Raw genomic sequence first — 21,881 nt, forward strand, 5'->3', positions numbered from 1 at the left:
GGTCCTTATATATCCTAAGTAAGCAAGCATTCCACAGAAGCAGATGTGGTGGTTAACTATTCACTAAGGGGTCTGCACACAGCATAGCAACAGGGGCTGGGTTTAGCTTAGTGGTGAATTTCAAACATAAACTTCTGATAAGGGTCTCTGACCAATGGAATGCAAATGTTTTTCCTCTTTTGTGCTGATCTTCTTTGTTCTCAGCCTCAGAGGGGCTCTATCAGCACCTCCCTGTTCTGGCTCCTTCAATAATTACTTCTAGCAGTCTCAGCACCCCTTACTGAATCTAACAAAGGCCATGCTAAGAAGATCTCGCTGAGGGGTTTGAGGATCCCCATCCGCCTATATAAACCTTTTCCGTATATCTGGAGCTATTTGGTTCTCCTTTTTTAAAAATTTTATTTATTCATTTTAGAGAGGAGAGAGAAAGGGAGAGAGAGAGAGAGAGGAGAGAGAGAGAGAGAGAAAAGGTGGGGAGGAGCTGGAAGCATCAACTCCCATATGTGCCTTGACCAGGCAAGCCCAGGGTTTCGAACCGGTGACCTCAGCATTTCCAGGTCGACGCTTTATCCACTGCGCCACCACTCTGGAACTATTTGGAAAAAGACAAAACAATGTTATTAGCTGGATCAAATAAAAGGAGGTAGAAGTTTGCAGGAGAAGATTTGGCGTCTCCTGTTCATCAGCATTCAAAAGAAATTTAAAAATTTTAAAGTAAAAAGCATGGTATGGTAGGCCCATAGGAGTTCCAGGATATGACTCCCCCCTTTAAATTTTTTTTTTAATTGACCTTAAAATATTTGCTGGGTACACTTTAATAATACCTTGACTTAAACGATTGTAAGAGATACCCATAATTCGAGAGGTTTGACAAAATACAGTAAATGCTTTTGCTACATATGCAGGAGCATTGTCAGTTTAAGCAGTTTAGGAAATCCAATAATAGAAAAATGCATACAGACAATGAGCTATAACATGCTTAGCAACCTCTCCTGTTCTGACAGAGGTTACTATAAATCCAGAATAAGTATCCACTGTAACGTGGACAACAGACTGTTTGCCAAATGAAGGTATATGAGTAACATCCATTTGCCAAAGTTGTCCTGACAGGAGTCCTTGAGGGTTAACTCCAAATGAAGGGACAGATTGTAGTATAGGACCCCTTGGACAGGATTTACCAATCTGCCGTGCTGCTTCCCGAGAAAGTTGAAACTGTTTACACAGGGCTGCAGCGTTCTGGTGATGAATAGTATGAGACCGAATTGCTCAATCTGTCATGGTTGCTCCAAATAATTTTCTTTTGGGTAGCTTGATCAACAAGGGCATTCCCTTGTGCTAACGCTCCAGGGAGCATGGAGTGAGCTCGAGTATGTCCTATAAAACATGGAGCTCTATGTTGACATACAAGTCTTTGAAGAAGGAGGAACTGCTGAAATAGTTCATCAGCAGATGTCCCTAAGACAGCAGTCTTTATAGTGGAAACAACCATAGTAAATATTTGCTGTCTGTATATAGATTAAAGGAGGAATATGGCAAATGCTGAAAAGCCATGATAATGGCATATATTTCTAGTCTTTGAGCTGATTTTAAGTTGACTATTTCAGTATAAAGTTGTCTATTGATTTGCAAAAGCGATTTGCCATTTAGTGGAAGTTTCCCAGAGCCATTGTTGTCGATCCTTTGAAAAAAGGAACAACAATAACTTTGAGGCTCAAAACCTATAAGCTGTAAGGGTCGCCTATGCCCCTTGATAATCAAGAAGGCAACAAGATCAAAATATGGAAGTGTATTGTGCCCAAGCTGTAGCTGCTCTTGTACCAATTGAGCAGCTGCCCTAAGTTTCTCCTGAGAAAGGGGCCATTGGTCTACCCATACAGGATTATCTGATTTCCAAGTAATTGGGTCTGCACAATGCATTGTTGAGGTAGCAGGAGCTATCAAGGCCCCTATGCTAAATTTTGATATTCTAATCCACACCTTCTGGTATTGGGTGCCATTTCTATGGGGGTGAGGATTCCTCGCTGTTCTTTCTCTAGTCCCTTAGTAGGCAAAAATCCCCAATCAAGCATCTGAGTACTGACTAAACCATTAGAACTGACAAGCAATGCTCCCATGTTTTTCAAAACATCTCTACCCCACAAATTAACTGGCCATCCAGGGAGCACATAAGGCTTAAAAAAATCCAGAATGACCTTCTTAATCTTCCCAATGTAAAAAACTAGAACTTTGTTGAGGGGATTTACTCTGCCCTATACCTTGTAACTCTGTGGCTGCTGCATGAGTGGGCCAGGAAGGAGGACAATATAGCTTAGCAATAACAGATACATCCGCTCCAGTATCTAAAGGTCCTTTAAATTTATGCCCATGTATTGTTAGTTCCATTTCAGGGCCGTTCCTGACCTATTTTTTTTTTAAATCCAATTGGCAAAGTCAGAAGAGCCAAATCACCAATTTTCTTGGGGCCTCTTTTGCAGGATGTGGCCTGAGAAGCAGAATTGGCATCCTTATACTATTCTTCTAACTGCCTGAATTAGCCCTGAGACAAATTCTTTTTTTTTTTTGATTAATTTTAATGGGTGACATTGATAAATCAGGGTACATATGTTCAGAGAAAACAGCTCTAGGTTATTTTGCCATTTGCTTATGCTGCATTCCCATCACCCAAAGTCCAACTGTCTTTCATCACCTTCGAACTGGTTTTCTTTTTTTCTTTTTTAATATTAATATTTTTTTATTAAATTTAATGCAGTGACATTGATAAATCAGGGTACATATGTTGAGAGAAAATATCTCTAGATTATTTTGACATTTGATTGTGCTGTATACCCCTCCCGCAAAGTTAAATTGTCTTCTGTCACCTTCTATCTGGTTTTCTTTGTGCCCCTCCCCCTTCCCCATCCCTGTCCCTCTCCTCCCCCCTCCCCCGTAACCCCCACACTCTTGTCCAGGTCTCTGAGTCTCATTTTTATGTCCCACCTATGTATGGAATCATATAGTTCTTAGTTTTTTCTGATTTACTTATTTCACTCAGTATAATGTTATCAAGGTCCATCCATGTTGTTGTAAATGATCCGATGTCATCATTTCTAATGGCTGAGTAGTATTCTATAGTATATATGTACCAAAGCTTCTTAATCCACTGGTCCTCAGACGGACGCTTGGGCTGTTTCCAGATCTTCGCTATTGTGAACAATGCTGCCATAAACATGGGGGTGCATTTCTTTTTTTCATACAGTGCTATGGTGTGCTTGGGGTATATTCCTAACAGTGGGATAGCTGGGTCAAAAGGCAGTTCGATTTTTAATTTTTTTAGGAATCTCCATACTGTTTTCCACAGTGGCTGCACCAGTCTGCATTCCCACCAGCAGTGCAGGAGGGTTCCCTTTTCTCCACATCCTCGCCAGCACTTATTCTGTGTTCTTTTGTTGATGAGCGCCATTCTGACAGGTGTGAGGTGATATCTCATTGTGGTTTTAATTTGCATTTCTCTAATGATTAGTGATGTTGAGCATTTTTTCATATGCCTATTGGCCATCTATATGTCCTCTTTGGAGAAGTGTCTATTCATTTCTTTTGCCCATTTTTGGATTGGATTGTTTGTCTTCCTGGTGTTGAGATTGACAAGTTCTTTATAATTTTGGTTATTAATCCTTTATCAGACGCATTGTCAAATATATTCTCCCATTGTGTAGTTTGTCTTTTTATTCTGTTCTTATTGTCTTTAGCTGTGCAGAAGCTTTTTAGTTTGATATAGTTCCATTTGTTTATCCTGTCTTTTATTTCACTTGCCTGTGGAGACAATTCGGCAAATATATTGCTGCGAGAAATGTCAGAGAGCTTACTGACTATGTTTTCTTCTAAGATGCTTATGGTTTCATGGCTTATATTTAAGTCTTTTATCCATTTTGAGTTTATTTTTGTGAATGGTGTAAGTTGGTGGTCTAGTTTCATTTTTTTGCAGGTAGCTTTCAAATTTTCCCAACACTATTTGTTGAAGAGGCTGTCTTTACTCCAATGTATGCTCTTACCTCCTTTGTCAAATATCAGTTGTACATAAAGGTGTGGGTTTATTTCTGGGTTCTCAGTTCTGTTCCAATGATTCATATGCCTGTTCTTATGCCAGTACCAAGCTGTTTTGAGTACAATGGCCTTATAGTATAACTTGATATCCGGAAGTGTGATATCTCCCACTTTATTCTTCCTTTTCAGGATTGCTGAGGCTATTCGTGTTCTCTTTTGGTTCCATATAAATTTTTGGAATATGTATTCTATATCTTTGAAGTAAGTCATTGGTATTTTAATTGGTATTGCATTGAATTTATAAATTGCTTTGGGTAATATAGACATTTTAATGATGTTTAGTCTTCCTAACCATGAGCACGGTATATGCTTCCACTTGTTTGTATCTTCCTTGATTTCTTTTATCAATGTTTCATAATTTTCCGAGTACAAATCTTTAATCTCCCTCGTTAAATTTATTCCTAGGTACTTTATTTTTTTGGTTGCAATGGTAAAGGGGATTGATTCCTTAATTTCTCTTTCTGACAGTTCATTGTTAGTGTATAAAAATGCCTCTGATTTCTGAGTATTAATTTTATATCCTGCCACCTTGCTGAATTCATTTATCAGGTGTAGTAGTTTTTTGACTGAGACTTTAGGGTTTTCTATATACAATATCATATCATCTGCAAATAATGATAGTTTTACTTCTTCTTTTCCAATTTGGATGCCTTTTATTTCTTTCTCTTGAGTGATTTCTGTGGCTAGAATTTCCAGAACTATGTTGAATAAGAGTGGTGAAAGGGGGCACCCTTGACTTGTTCCTGATCTTAAGGGGATTGCTTTTAACTTTTGCCCCTTGAGTATGATGTTGGCCGTGGGTTTGTCATAGATGGCTTTATCATGTTGAGGTATGTTCCCTGTATTCCCACTTTGCTGAGAGTTTTGATCATGAATGGGTGCTGGATTTTATCGAATGCTTTTTCTGCATCTATTGAGATTATCATGTGGTTTTTATCTTTCCTTTTGTTTATTTGATGAATCACATTGATTGATTTGTGAATATTGTACCAGACTTGCCTCCCAAGAATAAATCCCACTTGATCATGGTGTATGACTTTTTTCATATATTGCTGGATCCAGTTTGCTAATATTTTGTTGAGGATTTTTAGCATCTAAATTCATCAGGGATATTGGCCTATAATTTTCTTTCTTTGTGTTGTCTTTGCCTGGCTTTGGAATCAGAATTACGCTCATCTCATAAAAGGAGCTTGGAAGTCTTCCTTCCTGTTGAATTTTTTGAAATAGCTTGAGAAGGGCAGGAGTTAGTTCTTCTTTGACTATTTGGTAGAATTCACTTGTGAAGCCATCAGGTCCAGGACTTTTTTTTTTTGTGAGCTTTTTGATAACTGTTTTGATCTCATTTGTTGTAATTGGTCTGTTTAGGTTTTCTGATTCTTCCAGATTAATTTTTGGAAGATTATAGTTTCAAGAAATTTGTCCATTTCATCTAGGTTGTCTAGTGTTTTGACGTACAGTTCTTCATAATATTTTCTTACAATATTTTGTATTTCTGTTTTATCATTTGTTATTTCTCCACTCTCGTTTCTAATTTTATTTATTTGAGTCCTCTCTCTTTTTTTCTTCGTGAGTCTGGTTAAAGGTTCATCGATCTTGTTTACCTTTTCAAAGAACCACCTCCTGGTTTCATTGATCCTCTGTATTATTTCTTTAGCCTCTATGTCATTTATTTCTGCTCTGATCTTTATTATTTCCTTCCTTCTACTAGCTCTGGACTTTACTTACTGTTCTTTTTCTAGTTCTTTTAGATGTAGGGTCAAGTTGTTTATTTGAGCTCTTTCTAGCTTCTTGAGCTATGACTGCAATGCTATGAACTTCCCTCTCAAGACTGCTTTTGCTGTGTCCCATTAATTTTGAGTTGATGTATGCTCATTATTGTTTGTTTCTAGGAATTTTTTAATTTCTTCTTTGATCTCATTGCTTACCCATTCGTTATATAATAACGTGTTATTTAGTTTCCAAGTGTTTGAGTATTTTTCAGTTTTTCTGTTGTGGTTGATTTCTAGTTTTATGCCATTGTGATCAGAGAAAGTGCTCAATATGATTTCAATCTTCTTAAATTTGTTGAGACCGCTTTTGTGCCCTAACATGTGGTCTATTCTAGAGAATGTACCATGAGCACTTGAAAAAAATGTATATCCTGCTGCTTTCGGGTGAAAGGTTCTGAAGATATCTATTAAATCAAGTTGATCTAGTATGTCCTTTAAGTCTGCTGTTTCTTTGTTAATTTTCTTTCTTGAGGATCTATCTAGTGATGTTAGTGGGGTATTAAAATCCCCTACTATTATAGTATTGCTGTTGATCTCACCCTTTAAATCCATCAAAGTCTGCTTTATATATTTAGGTGCTCTTATATTAGGTGTGTAGGTATTTATAATGGTTATATCTCCCTATTGGATTGCTCACTTTATCATTATGTAGTGACCTTCTTTATCTCTTACTATAGTCTTTGTTTTAAAGTCCCTTTTGTCTGATGTAAGTATTGGTACCTCAACTTTTTTTTCATTTCCATTTGCATGAAATATTTTTTTCCATCCATTTATCTTCAGTCTATGTGCATCTTTTTTTTTAAGGTGTGTCTCTTGTAGACAGCATATATATGGGTCCTGTTTTCTTATCTACGCAGCTACCCTGTGTCTTTCGATCAGATCATTTAATCCATTTACATTTACGGTTATTATTAATATGTAATTTTATTGCTGTTTTATTCTTTAAAATTGTATTTCTGTTTTGCTGTATTCTTTTTTTCCTTAGATCTGTTTACAACAGGCCCCTTAGCACTTCTTGCAGCCTTGGTTTGGTTGTAGTGAATTCCTTGAGGGTTTTTTTTTGTCTGGAAAGCTTTTTATTTCTCCTTCAATTTTAAATGATAGTCTTGCTGGATAAAGTAGTCTTGGTTGTAGGCTCTTGTTCTGCATTAATTTGAATATTTCTTGCCATTGCTTTCTGGCCTCAAGTGTTTCTGTTGAGAAATCGGAAATCATCCTTATGGGGGCTCCTTTGTAGGTGATAGTCTTTTTTTTGTCTAGCAGCTTTTAATATTTTCTCTTTATTACTTAGCTTTGGTATTTTAATTATGATGTGTCTTGGTGTTGATTTCTTTGGGTTTCTCTTTAATGGAATTTTCTGTGCTTCCTGAACATGTGAGATGTTTTCTTGCCTAAATTGAGGAAAGTTTTCAGCTATGATATACTTGAACAAAGTCTCTATCCCTTGTTCTTTCTCTTCTTCTTCAGGAACCCCTATGATGCGGATGTTATTTCTCTTCATGTTGTCACAGAGCTCTCTTAGAGTTTCCTTAGACTTTTTGAGTCTCTTTCTTTTTTCTGCTCTGTTTCTGTGCCTTTATTTATCATGTCCTCTAACTCGCTGATTCGATTCTCAGCTTCATCCATCCTGCTTTTAATTCCTTCCATTGTGTTCTTCATTTCTGATATTGTTTATCTTTTTTTTTTTTCCTGAAGTTGGAAACGGGGAGGCAGTCAGACCCACTCCTGCATGCGCCCGACTGGGATCCACCCGGCATGCCCACCAGAGGGCGATGCTCTGCCACAATCAGAGCCATTCTAGCTCCTGAGGCAGAGGCCACAGAGCCATCCTCAGCGCCCAGGCAATCTTTGCTCCAATGGAGCCCTGGCTGCAGGAGGGGAAGAGAGAGACAGAGAGGAAGGAGAAGGGGAGGGGTGGAGAAGCAGATGGGTGCTTCTCTTGTGTGCCCTGGCTGGGAATCAAACCTGGGACTCCCGCATGCCAGGCCAACGCTCTACCACTGAGCCAACTGGCTAGGGCCCATTTCTGATATTGTATTTGTCATTTCTGAGTGATTCTTTTTTATTATTTCAATGTCCATTTTTATATCTGCTCTCTTTAAGTGTTTGTAATGACCATCTCTTGTTGCTTTAATATCTTTGAGCATCCTAATAATCGTTATTTTAAACTCTGCACCTGGTAATTTGGTTATATCTGTTTTATTCAGGTCCTTTTCTGGGGATTTCTCTTGATCCATTTGTATTGCATTTCTCTGCCTTCTTATCTTCTCTGTGTAAAAGAAGGTCTTGGCCACTGGAGTCCACTGGGTGAGGCCTCTGTTCCCTAGGTACGGTCTGTCTGCAGGTCCGCCACCCCCTCTGCTGTTGCTGCATAGGGCGTTTGGGTATGGGGGTTGCTGATGCCTTCCCACTGGGGCTGTTGCTGTGGTTTCCGCCTTTCCTTCATGGGGTGGCTATGATCACGTGCTTGGGTGTACAGGCCTTGGTGGCTTTGGCCTTTGCCCCACCCCCGTTTGGCCCTGAGGTCAGTGGCAGCACCTTTGCTCAGTTGCGGGTCTCCGCTTGTTTCAGGGCTTTCACCCGCTCTTGCAGGAGGAGCCTGCTTGTGGGACAGCTGCAAGCCTTGGCTCTACCAGCCAGGGGGACTGTGTGTCCACGCTCAGTAGTGGGACTCTGCCTGTTCTGGGTTTTGTCTCCACCCTCCAGGAGGCTCCCAAGTCAGGCCACAAGCCTCGGTTCCATGGGCGGGGCAAGGCTATGCTCCTGCACCCTTGCTCAAGGGCTGGTCTCCACCCCTTCTGGGGTTCCCGCCCTTCTCCCACAGTCTGGATTACAGGCAGCTTGCAGCTGGGCTTGACCACTTTTGCACACCCCCTCCTCCCCAGCCAGGCAAGGCGGAGCTCACACCTGGGCCTCAGTGGTGGCCAGCCGGCTTCCACCCTTGCCAAAAAAACCGCACTTCCACGTCCCGCTGCCGCCCACCCTCTGGTGAGCCCTTAGCTGTGTGGGTGGGGGCGCTGCAGCTCAGACCCTAACACTCACTACTGTAGACCTGAAACTTCTCTCCTTCTAAGTGACTCTGCTCTGAGTGCCACAGGAGTGCTCGTTTGGCTGGTGTCCTGCTTCCCTTTGCTGGTATTGCTGTTTCCAGGGGAAATATTCACTTCAGATTTGGGGAGTGACTCCTCCCAGGGGTTAGGGTGGCTGTCTCCCAAAATGTTTCTCCCTGTGCCTCCTAGATTACACTCTCTTCCTGCTACTCTGGTCCTCTCCTCTTTCCCCGTTCTTCCCCGGATGAGTGGTTGTGAGAGAGATTTTCTGTGCGGTCCCTTTAAGAAGAATCCTTGGTCTGAGAAATCAGTCTCTTTCTCACAAACGGTATCCTGTCTTGTTTCCAGCTAAATACTGTCCATATGCCTCTTCTAGGCTCTGGGGCTGCAGGCTGGGGCTTTGTTCCTGGGGCTCAGGACCCTACCCTCTCTGCTAAACTCACTTCCCGCCATGCGAGTCTCTACCGGCTGCCGTTCGCTCCAGGGAGCTGGGCAGCCCTCTCCGCATTTCAACTTTTCCTACCAGTCTCAGTGTGTCTTCTTCAGTGTTCCTTGTTTGAAGAGTCCTCTTAGTTTAGTCCAAAGTTGGTTTTTCCAGATGATAGTTCTTAAAATTAGTTTGTAATCCACTTTGGTTCTGGGAGGTGGGAGTTGGTACATTTGCCTACTCCAGAACCATCTTGTCTTCCCGCACATGGTATTTTCTGGAAGAGCCACACTCAAGGGGCCAAAGAGCCGCATGTGGCTCATGAGCCGCAGCTGCCAACCACTGGATTAGAGTTATTTGGAAAAAAATAAAAAGCCCCTTAGGCCAATAACTTACCTTTGACATGGGTTTGATTCTGGGAAATGTGACCAGTTCCTCCTTATCACTGACAGCATTATAGATGAGAAAACACTGTTGATGTGGCGCCCTGGCCCTCAGACAACTTGGCAGTCAAAGGCCTCCACCTGCACCCCACTCTGACGCTGCAGAGGCATGCTGGGCTTTGTCTGCCTCCTACCAACACCTACTCCTTCATCCAGGGAAGAGAACGATGGCCCTAGGTTTTCCTCTTTGTCTGCAAATCTATGCAACTGTTAAAATCCATTTCTCCAGGTTGATAGGTCTGGTGTGCAAGCCCTTGGGTATATCTGCATTAGTTTCCCACTTTCAGGTGGAAAAAAGACCAGTTGTGACTTTATGTATCTACATGTTTTGGTGACGAGAAGGGGAGTTTAAATTGTGACGAAGTCAAGCTTTCTCCCTTTGAAATAATAGTTCTATAATTAAAAAGTATCCAAACACTGAAATTGGACAGGAAATACAGACACTCTTTTTTACATTTAAAAATAAAAAATGCTAGACCTGGCCAGTGGTGTAGTGAATAGAATGTCATCCGTAGTTCTGAGATCACTGGTTCAATCTTGGGGTCATTGGCTTGACCCTGGGGTCACCAATTTGAAGGTCACTGGCTTGATCTTAGGTTGGCTCATGTCGCTGGCTCGATTCCAAGGACACTGGCTTGATCCCAAGAGTGGGAGCTGAACCCCAGGTCAGGGCCTCAACCCTGAGGTCACCAGTTTGAGCCCTGGTCAGCGATCATATGAAAAGCAATCAATGGTACAACTAAATGGAAAAATGAGTTGAGGCGTCTCTCTTTCTCTCTCCCTTTCTCTCTCTCAAAAAAGATATATAAATAAACAAAAATAAAAAATACTAAATTAAATATTTTCATTTTGTATCAAGAGTAATGAAAAAAATAGAAGGAACATGAGTAATAAAGAGTAATAAAAAAATAGAAGGAAAAAGTATACTTTAAAATAGTCCATCCCTGGTCAGTGGCAGAGTGCATAGAGCACTGCCCTGGAGCATGGAGGTCACTGGTTCAATCCCATGTTTAATCTCAGGGTCACTGGCTTTAGTCCAGAGCCACTGATCCTGAGATTACGGGCTTCTTCCAACTGGTCAGGGCACATATGAGAAGCAATCAATGGCACAACTAAGTGAAACAATGAGTTGATGCTTCTCTCTCTCTCTCTCTCTCTCTCTCTCTCTGTCTCTCAAAAAAAATCCCTATTTTCAGGGTGGCTCAGTGGATAAAGAGGTGATTGGGTGCACCAGAGGTGGGGTGTTTACCCCCCACCCCCAGTCAGGGCACACATGAGAAGCATCAATGAATGCACAACCAACTGGAACTATGTGAAATGAGTTGATGCTTCTCTCTCTTGTGTTTCCTCCCCTCTCTTTTCCTCTTAAATCAATAGAAAAATTCAAAAGAAAAGAGTCCTTATATTCTTATATTCACTTCCAAATTGAAATAAAAAGTAAAAATATATTTATGTGCAAGTTTGAATTCGTCTATAGCAGTTTAAGAGCACTAGACACACTCTACCAGGTCCGAAATGTATTGGTGACAATGGCACTGAAAACAAGATGGTCTCCCATCGTAGACGGTCCTTGGAAGTGAAACACATCCATAAACTTCATAAACAGATGTGCTCCTCAGAGGCACCTGATGAAACAAAAGGAAGGAGAGGGAGAAGAAATGGATCATTCTCCAAAATATTTCCAGTAACTGCTGATTCACTTAACAGGTGCACCAACCAGTGTCCAGTGTACTATCTGTCAACATCTTTTAACTCTAGTGAGCTAAATGACTGGATCCTGTGCCTGAGTGTTCTGTACAGTTCCTGCAAATATTTTAGGAAATACTATGTCCCCAAGCTGTGGAGTCTTTACCAAAATGCTGGTGCTTCTGCTCTTGCGGTAACAGTCCTGTTTTTGTTTTATTCCCCATGAAAGTCTCTCCAAAAACACAAGCCAGTGCCTTTCAATCTAATTTGAGGTTTATATTCATCCTGGCAGCTCATGACCACAATCACAGGAAGCGGTGACTCTAGGGTGGAATGGGGCACAGTGAAGAGAACCGCCAGTCGGTGCCTTTCACACCAGTCCCTTAGCTTCCACGTAACAAAAGACTGTTTTCCCCCACAGGAAAATTGCCTAGATTGCTGCACAAAGCCTGAAAGGCTACCAAGTACACATTTTACAATTTGTGTGTGTGTGAAATTTTGAAATATCTATAAAGAATATTTTAGCTGAGAAAGTTACTTCCATTATTTTCTACATCTTAGATCCCCACTGTAGTCATTCAATTACTCTAAAGAATTGTGCAAACATTCAGAGAACAGGCTCTGCCACAGTTCATTATACTGTAAGCTTTTACTGTAAACAGGTTCAAATGCTTCACGGTCATTAAGAATGACAGTCTCATTTTAAAAACAAGCTCTCTTTAATTTGTGCATAATTTATAGGAAGGATAACTACAGGTTTCTAACTATAATCATAACTACCAGCACATTTATAATAAAATTCTTGTAGTCTGAAGGAAATAAAACCTTAACATTTTTCAGTGGTTACAAAAATTGTCAGAAGGGCAAATATTGTTCAATTGCATTTTCAGACTACACATGTTCTTTAAAATTGCTGAATTGCCTACATGTTCTACTAAGAATAAAATAACCTTTTTTGAAACTGAGGTATATTTTAAAGTATTCTTCTAAGCTCTTCCCTCTTTCTCCTCTTATTTTCCAGTTAGTCCTTTGGCCAAAATGACTCTAACAAACCTTTGAAGGTCAGGCCCAGTCATAAATTGCCTTTTAAAAAGTTTGCAACTTGGCCCTGGCCGGTTGGCTCAGCGGTGGAGTGTCGGCCTGGCATGCGGGGGACCTGGGTTTGATTCCCGGCCAGGGCACATAGGAGAAGCGCGCATTTGCTTCTCCACCCCCCCTTCCTCTCTTAGACCCCAATATTTAAAGCCCTGAAAGAGAGGAATTTTCAGCCAAGAATACTCTATCCATCAAAGCTATCCTTCAAATATGAAGGAGAAATAAAAACATTCACAAATACAGAAAAGATGAGAGAATTTATCATCAGAAAACCCCCACTCCAGGAAATACTAAAGGGGGCTTTCCAACCAGATTCAAAGAACAAAACAAAACAAAACGACAAATAAAAGCTCCACCAAGGGACCCGGGTTCGATTCCCAGCCAGGGCACATAGGAGAAGCGCCCATTTGCTTCTCCACCCCCCCTCCTTCCTCTCTGTCTCTCTCTTCCCCTCCCGCAGCCAAGGCTCCATTGGAGCAAAGATGGCCTGGGCGCTGGGGATGGCTCCTTGGCCTCTGCCCCAGGCGCTAGAGTGGATCTGGTCGCGGCAGAGCGACGCCCCGGAGGGGCAGAGCATCGTCCCCCTGGTGGGCAGAGCATCGCCCCTGGTGGGCGTGCCGGGTGGATCCCGGTCGGGTGCATGCGGGAGTCTGTCTGACTGTCTCTCCCAGTTTCCAGCTTCAGAAAAATACAAAAAAAAAAGTTTGCAACTTGACTATTTTTAAGTATGAAGGCTGTTTTCTCTTTCTATTCTGCATCTACTTTGTCATAACTACGGTGTGTCCGTAAAGTCATGGTGCACTTTTGACTGGTCACAGGAAAGCAATAAAAGATGATAGAAATGTGAAATCTGCACCAAATAAAAGGAGACCCTTACCAGTTTCTGTAGGATGATGTGGCAGCATGTGCACATGCGCAGATGATGACATAACACCATGTATACAGCGGAGAAGCCCACAGCCATGCCAGGCGAGATGTGGATGGTACAGAGGAAAGTTTAGTGTGTTCTGTGGCTCGCTAAATTCAAATCCGTGACCAAAGTGCAACGTGAATATCGGTGTGTTTAAAACGAAGTGCCACCACATAGGAATAACATTACTCAGTGGGATAAGCAGTTGAAGGAAACCGGCAGTTTGGTGGAGAAACCCCATTCTGGTAGGCCATCAGTCAGTGACGAGTCTGTAGAGGCTATACAAGATAGCTACCTAAGGAGCCCTAAAAAAATCTGTGTGTGAGCCCACATCGAACTGCACTGAATAGGTATGAAACTGGGAGAGTTGTCCTTTTATTTGGTGCAGATTTTACATTTCTATCACCTTTTGTTGCTTTCCTGTGACCGGTCAAAAGTGCACCATGACTTTACGGACACACTGTATTATTACAGGAAGTCGCAATGTCACAAGATCAACATTCCTAATTCAGAGTAAAGTAAAAGAACTGTTATTTTATTTTGATTTTTGAACTAAGGACTTAAATATCCACCTACAAACAAAAGGATAGGTTAATCCGAAGCTAAACAGGTAAATGACTTATCATTTTCTCATTTTGCTAAAAGATAAACACTGTCCTCTCTTGGTCACCTTGACTTGCCCAGTTACTGGATCTCAGACCCTTTCTACGTTCTCTCCACTGGTTCCAACGTCACATACCAAAGGTCAAAACCAAGGACTTGCAGAAATTGCAGCCACCATCTCCATCCAAACCATAATCTGGACACCAAATGTACTTTCATGTTGGTTTGCAAGAGGTCAGAGGCCCACTTCAGTGCTCGGAGCAGAGGTGTGATTGGTGGAAACTGCTCCTTCCTCTTCATCACAAATGAGATGTGAAAGGTGGATGTAAACATTCATGATACGAAATTCCCCACAGGACTTGAGTACACAGCGTTTTCTTCTCAATAGTATTTTCAAGTCATAAAATTTTTAGCAAAATTAAATTATTCCCAAAGACTTAAAACTCCTGAGGAAATAAATATGTTTTATTCTATAGAGTGACTTTCATCTGAATGGTGGATATTTATGGTGAATTGGATAACAGATCAGAAAGGCCTTTTATTTTTATTTTTTATTATAAATAAATTTTAATTAATGTTAATGGGGTGACATCAATAAATCAGGGTACATATATTCAAAGAAAACATGTCCAGGTTATCTTCTCATTCAATTATGTTGCATACCCATCACCCAAAGTCAGATTGTCCTCTGTCACCCTTTATCTAGTTTTCTTTGTGCCCCTACCCTTGCCCCTTTCCCTCTCTCTCCTTCCCTTTCCCCCACCCCCCGTAACCACCACACTCTTGTCCATGTCTCTTAGTCTCGTTTTTATGTCCCACCAATGTATGGAATCATGCAATTCTTGTTTTTTTCTGATTTACTTAATTCACTTCGTATAACGTTATCAAGATCCCACCATTTTGTTGTAAATGATCCTATGTCATCATTTCTTATGGCTGAGTAGTATTCCATAGTGTATATGTACCACATCTTCTTTATCCAGTCATCTATTGAAGGGCTTTTTGGTTGTTTCCATGTCTTTGGCCACTGTGAACAATGCTGCAATGAACATGGGGCTGCATGTGTCTTTACGTATCAATGTTTCTGAGTTTTTGGGGTATATACCCAGAAGAGAGATTGCTGGGTCATAAGATAGTTCTATGTTCAGTTTTTTGAGGAAACACCATACTTTCTTCCATAATGGTTGTACTACTTTACATTCCACCAACAGTGAATGAGGGTTCCTTTTTCTCCACAGCCTCTCCAACATTTGCTATTACCTGTCTTGTGAATAATAGCTAATCTAACAGGTGTGAGGTGGTATCTCATTGTAGTTTTGATTTGCATTTCTCTAATAACTAACGAAGATGAGCATCTTTTCATATATCTGTTGGCCATCTGTATTTCTTCCTGGGAGAAGTGTCTGTTTGTGTCCTCTTCCCATTTTTTTATTGGATTGTTTGTTTGTTTGTTTGTTGTTGAGTTTTACGAGCTCTTTCTATATTTTGGATATTAGGCCCTTATCTGAGCTGTTGTTTGAAAATATCACTTCCCATTTAGTTGGCTATCTGTTTATTTTGATATCAGTTTCTCTTGCGGAGCAAAAACTTCTTAGTCTGATGTAGTCCCATTCATTTATTTTTGCCTTCACTTCTCTTTCCTTTGGAGTCAAATTCATAAAATGCTCTTTAAAACCCAGGTCTATGAGTTTAGTACCTATGTCTTCTTCTATGTACTTTATTGTTTCAGATCTTATATTTAGGTCTTTGATCCATTTTGAATTAATTTTCGTACAAGGGGACAAGCTGTAGTCGAGTTTCATTCTTTTGCATGTGGCTTTCCAGTTTTCCCAGCACCATTTGTTGAAGAGGCTTTCTTTTCTCCATTGTGTGTTGTTGGCCCCTTTATCAAAAATTATTTGACCATATATATGTGGTTTTATTTCTGGGTTTTCTATTCTGTTCCATTGGTCTGAGTGTCTATTTTTCTGCCAATACCATGCTGTTTTGATTGTCGTGGCCCTATAATATAGTTTGAAGTCAGATATTGTAATACCCCCAGCTTCATTGTTTTTCCTTAGGATTGCTTTGGCTGTTCTGGGTTTTTTATAGTTCCATAAAATCTGATGATTTTTTGTTTCTTTTCTTTAAAAAATGTCATTGGATTTTGATGGGAATTGCATTAAATTTATAAATTGCTTTGGGTAATATGGCCATTTTGATTATATTTATTCTTCCTATCCAAGACCAAGGAATATTTTTCCATCTCATTGTATCTTTTTTGATTTCCCTTAACAATGCTTTGTAGTTTTTGTTATATAGGTCCTTTACATTCTTTGTTATGTTTATTCCTAGGTATTTTATTTTTTTTGTTGCAATCATGAAAAGGATTATTTTTTTGAGTTCACTTTCTAATATTTCAGTGTTGGCATATAGAAAGGCTATGAACTTTTGTATATTAATTTTGTATCCTACGACCTTACTGTATTGGTTTATTGTTATTAGTAATGTTTTGTGGAGTCTTTGGGGTTTTCATTGGTCTGAGTGTCTATTTTTCTGCCAATACCATGCTGTTTTGATTGTCGTGGCCCTATAATATAGTTTGAAGTCAGATATTGTAATACCCCCAGCTTGTATCATATCATCTGCAAAAGTGATACCTTTACTTCTTCTTTTCCAAAATGGATGCCTTTTATTTCTTTCTCTTGTCTGACTGCTCTGGCCAGAACATCTAGCACCACGTCAAATAAGAGTGCAGAGAGTGGACAACCCTGTCTTGTTCCTGATTCAAGGTGGAAAGTTCTCAGCTTTATCCCATTTAATATGATGTTGGCTGATGGTTTATCATATATGGCCTTTACCATGTTGAGATATTTTCCTTCTATACCCATTTTGTTGAGTGTCTTAAACATAAAGTTGTGTTGTATTTTATCGAATGCCTTTTCTGCATCTATTGATAAAATCATGTGGTTTTGTTCTTTGTTTTGTTGATATGATGTATTATGTTAACCATTTTATATATGTTGAACCATCCTTGAGATTCTGGGATGAATCCTACTTGATCATGATGTATTATTCTTTTAATATGTTGTTGTATTCGATTTGCTAGCATTTTGTTTAGTATTTTAGTATCTGTATTCATTAGAGATATTGGTCTGTAGTTTTCTTTTTTTGTGCCGTCCTTGCTAGGTTTCAGTATGAGGGTTATGTTGGCCTCATAAAATGTGTTTGGAAGTATTGCTTCTTCTTCAATTTTTTGGAAGACTTTGAGCAGAATAGGAACCAAGTCTTCTTTGAATGTTTGATAGAATTCACTAGTATAACTGTCTGGGCCTGAACTTTATTTTTAGGGAGGTTTTTAATAGTTTTTTCTATTTCCTCCCTGCTAATTGGTCTGTTTAGGTTTTCTGCTTCTTCTTGACTCAGTCTAAGAAGGTTGTATTGTTCTAGGAATTTATCCATTTCTCCTAGATTGTTGAATTTGGTGGCATATAGTTTTTCGTAGTATTCTACAATAATTCTTTATATATCTATGATGGTTGTGGTGATTTCTCCTCTTTCATTTTGGATTTTGTTTATACGAGTCCTTTCTCTTTTTTCCTTGGTGAGTCTTGCCAAGGGTTTGTCAATTTTGTTGATGTTTTCAAAGAACCAGCTCCTTGTTTTATTAATTTTTTCTATAGTTTTTCTGTTCTCTATTTCATTTATTTCTGCTCTGATTTTTATTATCTCCTTTCTTCGGCTGGTTCTGGGTTGTCTTTGTTCTTCTTTTTCTAGTTCCTTAAGATGTGAAGTTAAGTGGTTTACTTGGGCTCTCTCTTGTTTATATAGGACTGTAGTGATATGAACTTTTCTCTTATTACTGCTTTTCTGCATCCCAGAGATTCTGATATGTCATCTTGTCATTTTCATTTGCCTGTATATATCTTTTGATTTCTGCGCTTATTTCTTCTTTGACCCATTCATTTTTTAAAAGTATGTTGTTTAGTTTCCACATTTTTGTGGGGTTTTTTCTTCTCTTTTTTTGCAGTTGAATTCTAGTTTCAAGGCTTTATGATCAGAAAATATGCTTGGTACAATTTCAATTTTTCTGAATTTGCTGATGTTATTTTTGTGGCCCAACATATAGTCAATTCTTGAGAATGTTCCATGTATACTCTTTCGCTTTGGAATGAAGTGTCCTGTAGATGTCTATCATATCCAGGTGCTCTAGTGTTTCTTTTAAGGCCAATATATCTTTATTGATTTTCTGTTTGGATGACCGATCTAGAGCCATCAGCAGTGTATTGAGGTCTCCAAGTATGAATGTATTTTTGTCAGTTTTTGTTTTTAGGTCAATAAGTAGCTGTCTTATATATTTTGGTGCTCCTTGGTTTGGTGCATATATATTGAAGATTGTTATGTCTTCTTGATTCAGTGTCCCCTTAATCATTATGAAATGAACATTTTTGTCTCTGAGTACTTTTGCTGTCTTGTAATCAGTATTATTAGATATGAGTATTTCTGCACCTGCTTTTTATTTGCTTGGAGTATTGTTTTCCAGCCTTTCACTTTGAATTTGTTTTTTATCCTTGTGGCTTAGATGTGTTTCTTTTAGGTAGCATACAGTTGGATTTTCTTTTTTAATCCATTCTGCTACTCTGTGTCTTTTTATTGGTGAGTTTAATCCATTTACATTTAGTGTAATTATTGACACTTGTGGGTTCACTATTGCCATTTTATAAATTGCTTTCTGTTTGTTTTGTGTCTTGTTTGATTCTTCTCTTTTGTTTTTCTATCCTTTGTTTTTGTTTGTTTGTATTCCATACTTCTTTCCTCTTTTTCTACTTTTTTTTAAGTCATGTGCTTCTGTGGTGGTGTTTTCAAGGGTGGTTACCATTAAATAATGAAAAGGGTACCTACCATATTCATTGTAGTACTCTATCTTATGAGTGTTTCTGCACTCCATCATCCTTTGCTACTGTTAGCCTCCATCCTCTCCCCTTTTTTTGTTTTTTGTTGTCACAGTTTAAATTTGGTTTTATGGTGTTCTTGGTGGAGTTTTTTTTTTTTTTTTTTTTTTGTATTTTTCTGAAGCTGGAAACTGGAAGAGACAGTCAGACAGACTCCCGCATGCACCCGACCGGGATCCACCCGGCACGCCCACCAGGGGCGATGCTCTGCCCACCAGGGGGACGATGCTCTGCCCCTCCGGGGCGTCGCTCTGCCGCGACCAGATCCACTCTAGCGCCTGGGGCAGAGGCCAAGGAGCCATCCCCAGCGCCCGGGCCATCTTTGCTCCAATGGAGCCTTGGCTGCGGGAGGGGAAGAGAGAGACAGAGAGGAAGGAGGGGGGGTGGAGAAGCAAATGGGCACTACTCCTATGTGCCCTGGCTGGGAATCGAACCCGGGTCCCTTGGTGGAGCTTTTATTTGTCGTTTTGTTTTGTTTTGTTCTTTGAATCTGGTTGGAAAGCCCCCTTTAGTATTTCCTGGAGTGGGGGTTTTCTGATGATAAATTCTCTCATCTTTTCTGTATTTGTGAATGTTTTTATTTCTCCTTCATATTTGAAGGATAGCTTTGATGGATAGAGTATTCTTGGCTGAAAATTCCTCTCTTTCAGGGCTTTAAATATTGGGGTCTAAGCTCTTCTAGCTTGTAGAGCTTCTGCTGAGAAATCTGATGATAAACTAATAGGCCTTCCTTTATATGTTGTATTCTTCTTTTCCCTGGCTGCCTTGAGAATTTTTTCTTTGTCGTTGGTTTGTGCCAATTTCATTATGATGTGCCTTGGAGTGGGTTTGTTGGGGTTAAGAAAACTCGGTGTTCTGTTTGCTTCTTGAATTTGAGGCTTTAGTTCTTTCCACAGGCTTGGGAAGTTCTCGTTTATTATTTGTTTGAATATATTCTCCATTCCATTTTCTCTATCTCTTCTCCCTCTGATATACCTATTATTCTTATGTTATTCTTTCTGATGGAGTCAGACAATTCCTGAAGGGCTTTCTCATTTTTAAAAATTTTTAGTCTCTCTCTTCTTCTCTCTGTTGTGTCTGAAGTTGCTTATCTTCTATGTCACTAATCCTACCTTCTATCTGGCCTTTTCAATGAGCTAAGCTTGTTACCTTGTTTTTCAGTTCATGAATTGAGTTTTTCATCTCTGTTTCATTATGTTTTTATAGTTTCAATTTCCTTGGTAATATATTCTTTGTGTTTGTTGAGTTTTCTGAGCTCCCTAAATTGCCTTTCTGTGTTTTCTTGTATATCTCTGAGTATTTTTAGAATTTCTATTTTAAATTCTCTGTCATTTAGCTCCAAGGTTTCCAATATATTAAATTTTTTCTCCATAGATTTTTCTACATCTATCTGTGCTACTGCTCTATCTTTTGTATCCATGATATTCGATTTCCTTTCTCTTAATGGCATCTGAGAGTGGTCTTGTTGATAGCACTAAGGAGAATTAATAAAGAATAAAAAGTAAAAAAAATGGAAAAAATTGGAATAAAATAATAATAATAATAAAATAATAATAATTTATTATTTCCCTCTTTTTTTTTCTTCTCTTTCCCTCCTCTCCTCTCCTCCTTAGGAAAATATCATGATTAACTGTGAGTTATATTATGTTAAATGTAACAAATACTGCTTATAACAGAAGGCCTGAGTTGGGGGGAAGTGTTCAAGGGGCAAAAAAGGAGGTAGGGACCCACAAAATGCAAAAAAGGAAAAAATTTGGGTCAAGTATAAAATGATTTGCTTGTAAGTGATGGTTGACTAAGAGATATAATTAGAGGAATAAGAGGAAAACAGGAAAAAAAAATTACTATTGTATTAAGTGGAGCAAAAACTAAATAGAATGGAGAGCCTGGGTTGGGAGGAATGCTAATGTGTTAAAAAGCAAAGTAAAAAGCACCCAAAATGCCACAAAAAAAACCCCAAGTTGAGTCCCAAATAAAATAATTTGTTCGTGTTTGAGGATTGAATGAGAGGAAAAGTAAAAGGAAAAAAGAAGAAACCAATAGAGAGGGAGAAAAAAGAAAAAGGGGAAAAGGAAATGAATAAAAATAAAACTAAAAGAGAGAGAGAGAGTGAGAATTAAGGGTTTTGGAGTGTAACCCTCATGGAGAGAAAGGAAGAAGAAAAGAAATAAAATGGGAAATGTAACACTTATGGGTAGTGTAGTTCAAGAAGAGGAAAGAATAAGACAGGCAGACAATAAAAGGACCAAGGTGGAGGAAAAAGAAATAATAATAATAAAGGCTAGAAGATGAAAGAAACAAAAAAAAAATAATGGAACAAGTTATAAAGTCTGTGGATTTTTCTTGATTTTGAGAGGTTAACGTCTTCCTTTTTCTTTCCTCTCTCTCTTCCTGGTTGGTGACTCTGTTCCCCAGGCTCTGCCCCTGTGGCACGCTTAGGTAGAGATTTGCAGTTGCTGAGACTCTACGGCGATGTCATATATTAGGCTTTAGTCTCGTTGGTAGTCAAGGCTTGTTAGCGTTTGCAGGCTCCAACAATGAGAGAGTTCATTTTCCTGGAGCCTCTCTCCTAGTCTCTCCTTCCTGAATTAGCAGCCTGATGATCCAGCTATGAGGTTGCTGCTGCCTCTGCCTGGGGAGTAAGAGACTCAAAGAGCTGGCAAATCCTCACTCTATCCCCACTCAACCCAGGGCTCTGGGTAAGGCTCTGGCAGTCAGAGCAGCCAGCGTAATCAGGCGGGGCTGGGAGCCAATTGCTCTCAAGATGACTTTCTGTGAGCCTCCAGGGCTGTTCAGCATGCCTAGCACTCTGTGGGACCACTCTCCCCAGGCTTTTTGCACTTTGTAACCTGTTTTGGCTGGGAAAAAGATGCCTTAGTCGCTGCCT

The 21,881-nt window shown here is 39.6% G+C and overlaps 1 protein-coding gene across 1 annotated transcript in view; it reads right to left on the reverse strand.

Moving 5' to 3' along the window:
- ACOT12 (acyl-CoA thioesterase 12) overlaps positions 1-8,295 on the reverse strand; it is a 35,148-nt gene extending 26,853 nt beyond the window's left edge. Inside the window, 1 exon segment of the mRNA XM_066276805.1 lies at positions 8,181-8,295. Within this exon segment, the coding sequence (XP_066132902.1) occupies positions 8,181-8,295 (115 nt within the window).
- Positions 8,296-21,881: the final 13,586 nt, after the last annotated feature.

This window comes from Saccopteryx bilineata, chromosome 4 (assembly GCF_036850765.1).
Source record: "Saccopteryx bilineata isolate mSacBil1 chromosome 4, mSacBil1_pri_phased_curated, whole genome shotgun sequence".
NCBI classification, from domain to species: Eukaryota; Metazoa; Chordata; class Mammalia; order Chiroptera; family Emballonuridae; genus Saccopteryx; species Saccopteryx bilineata.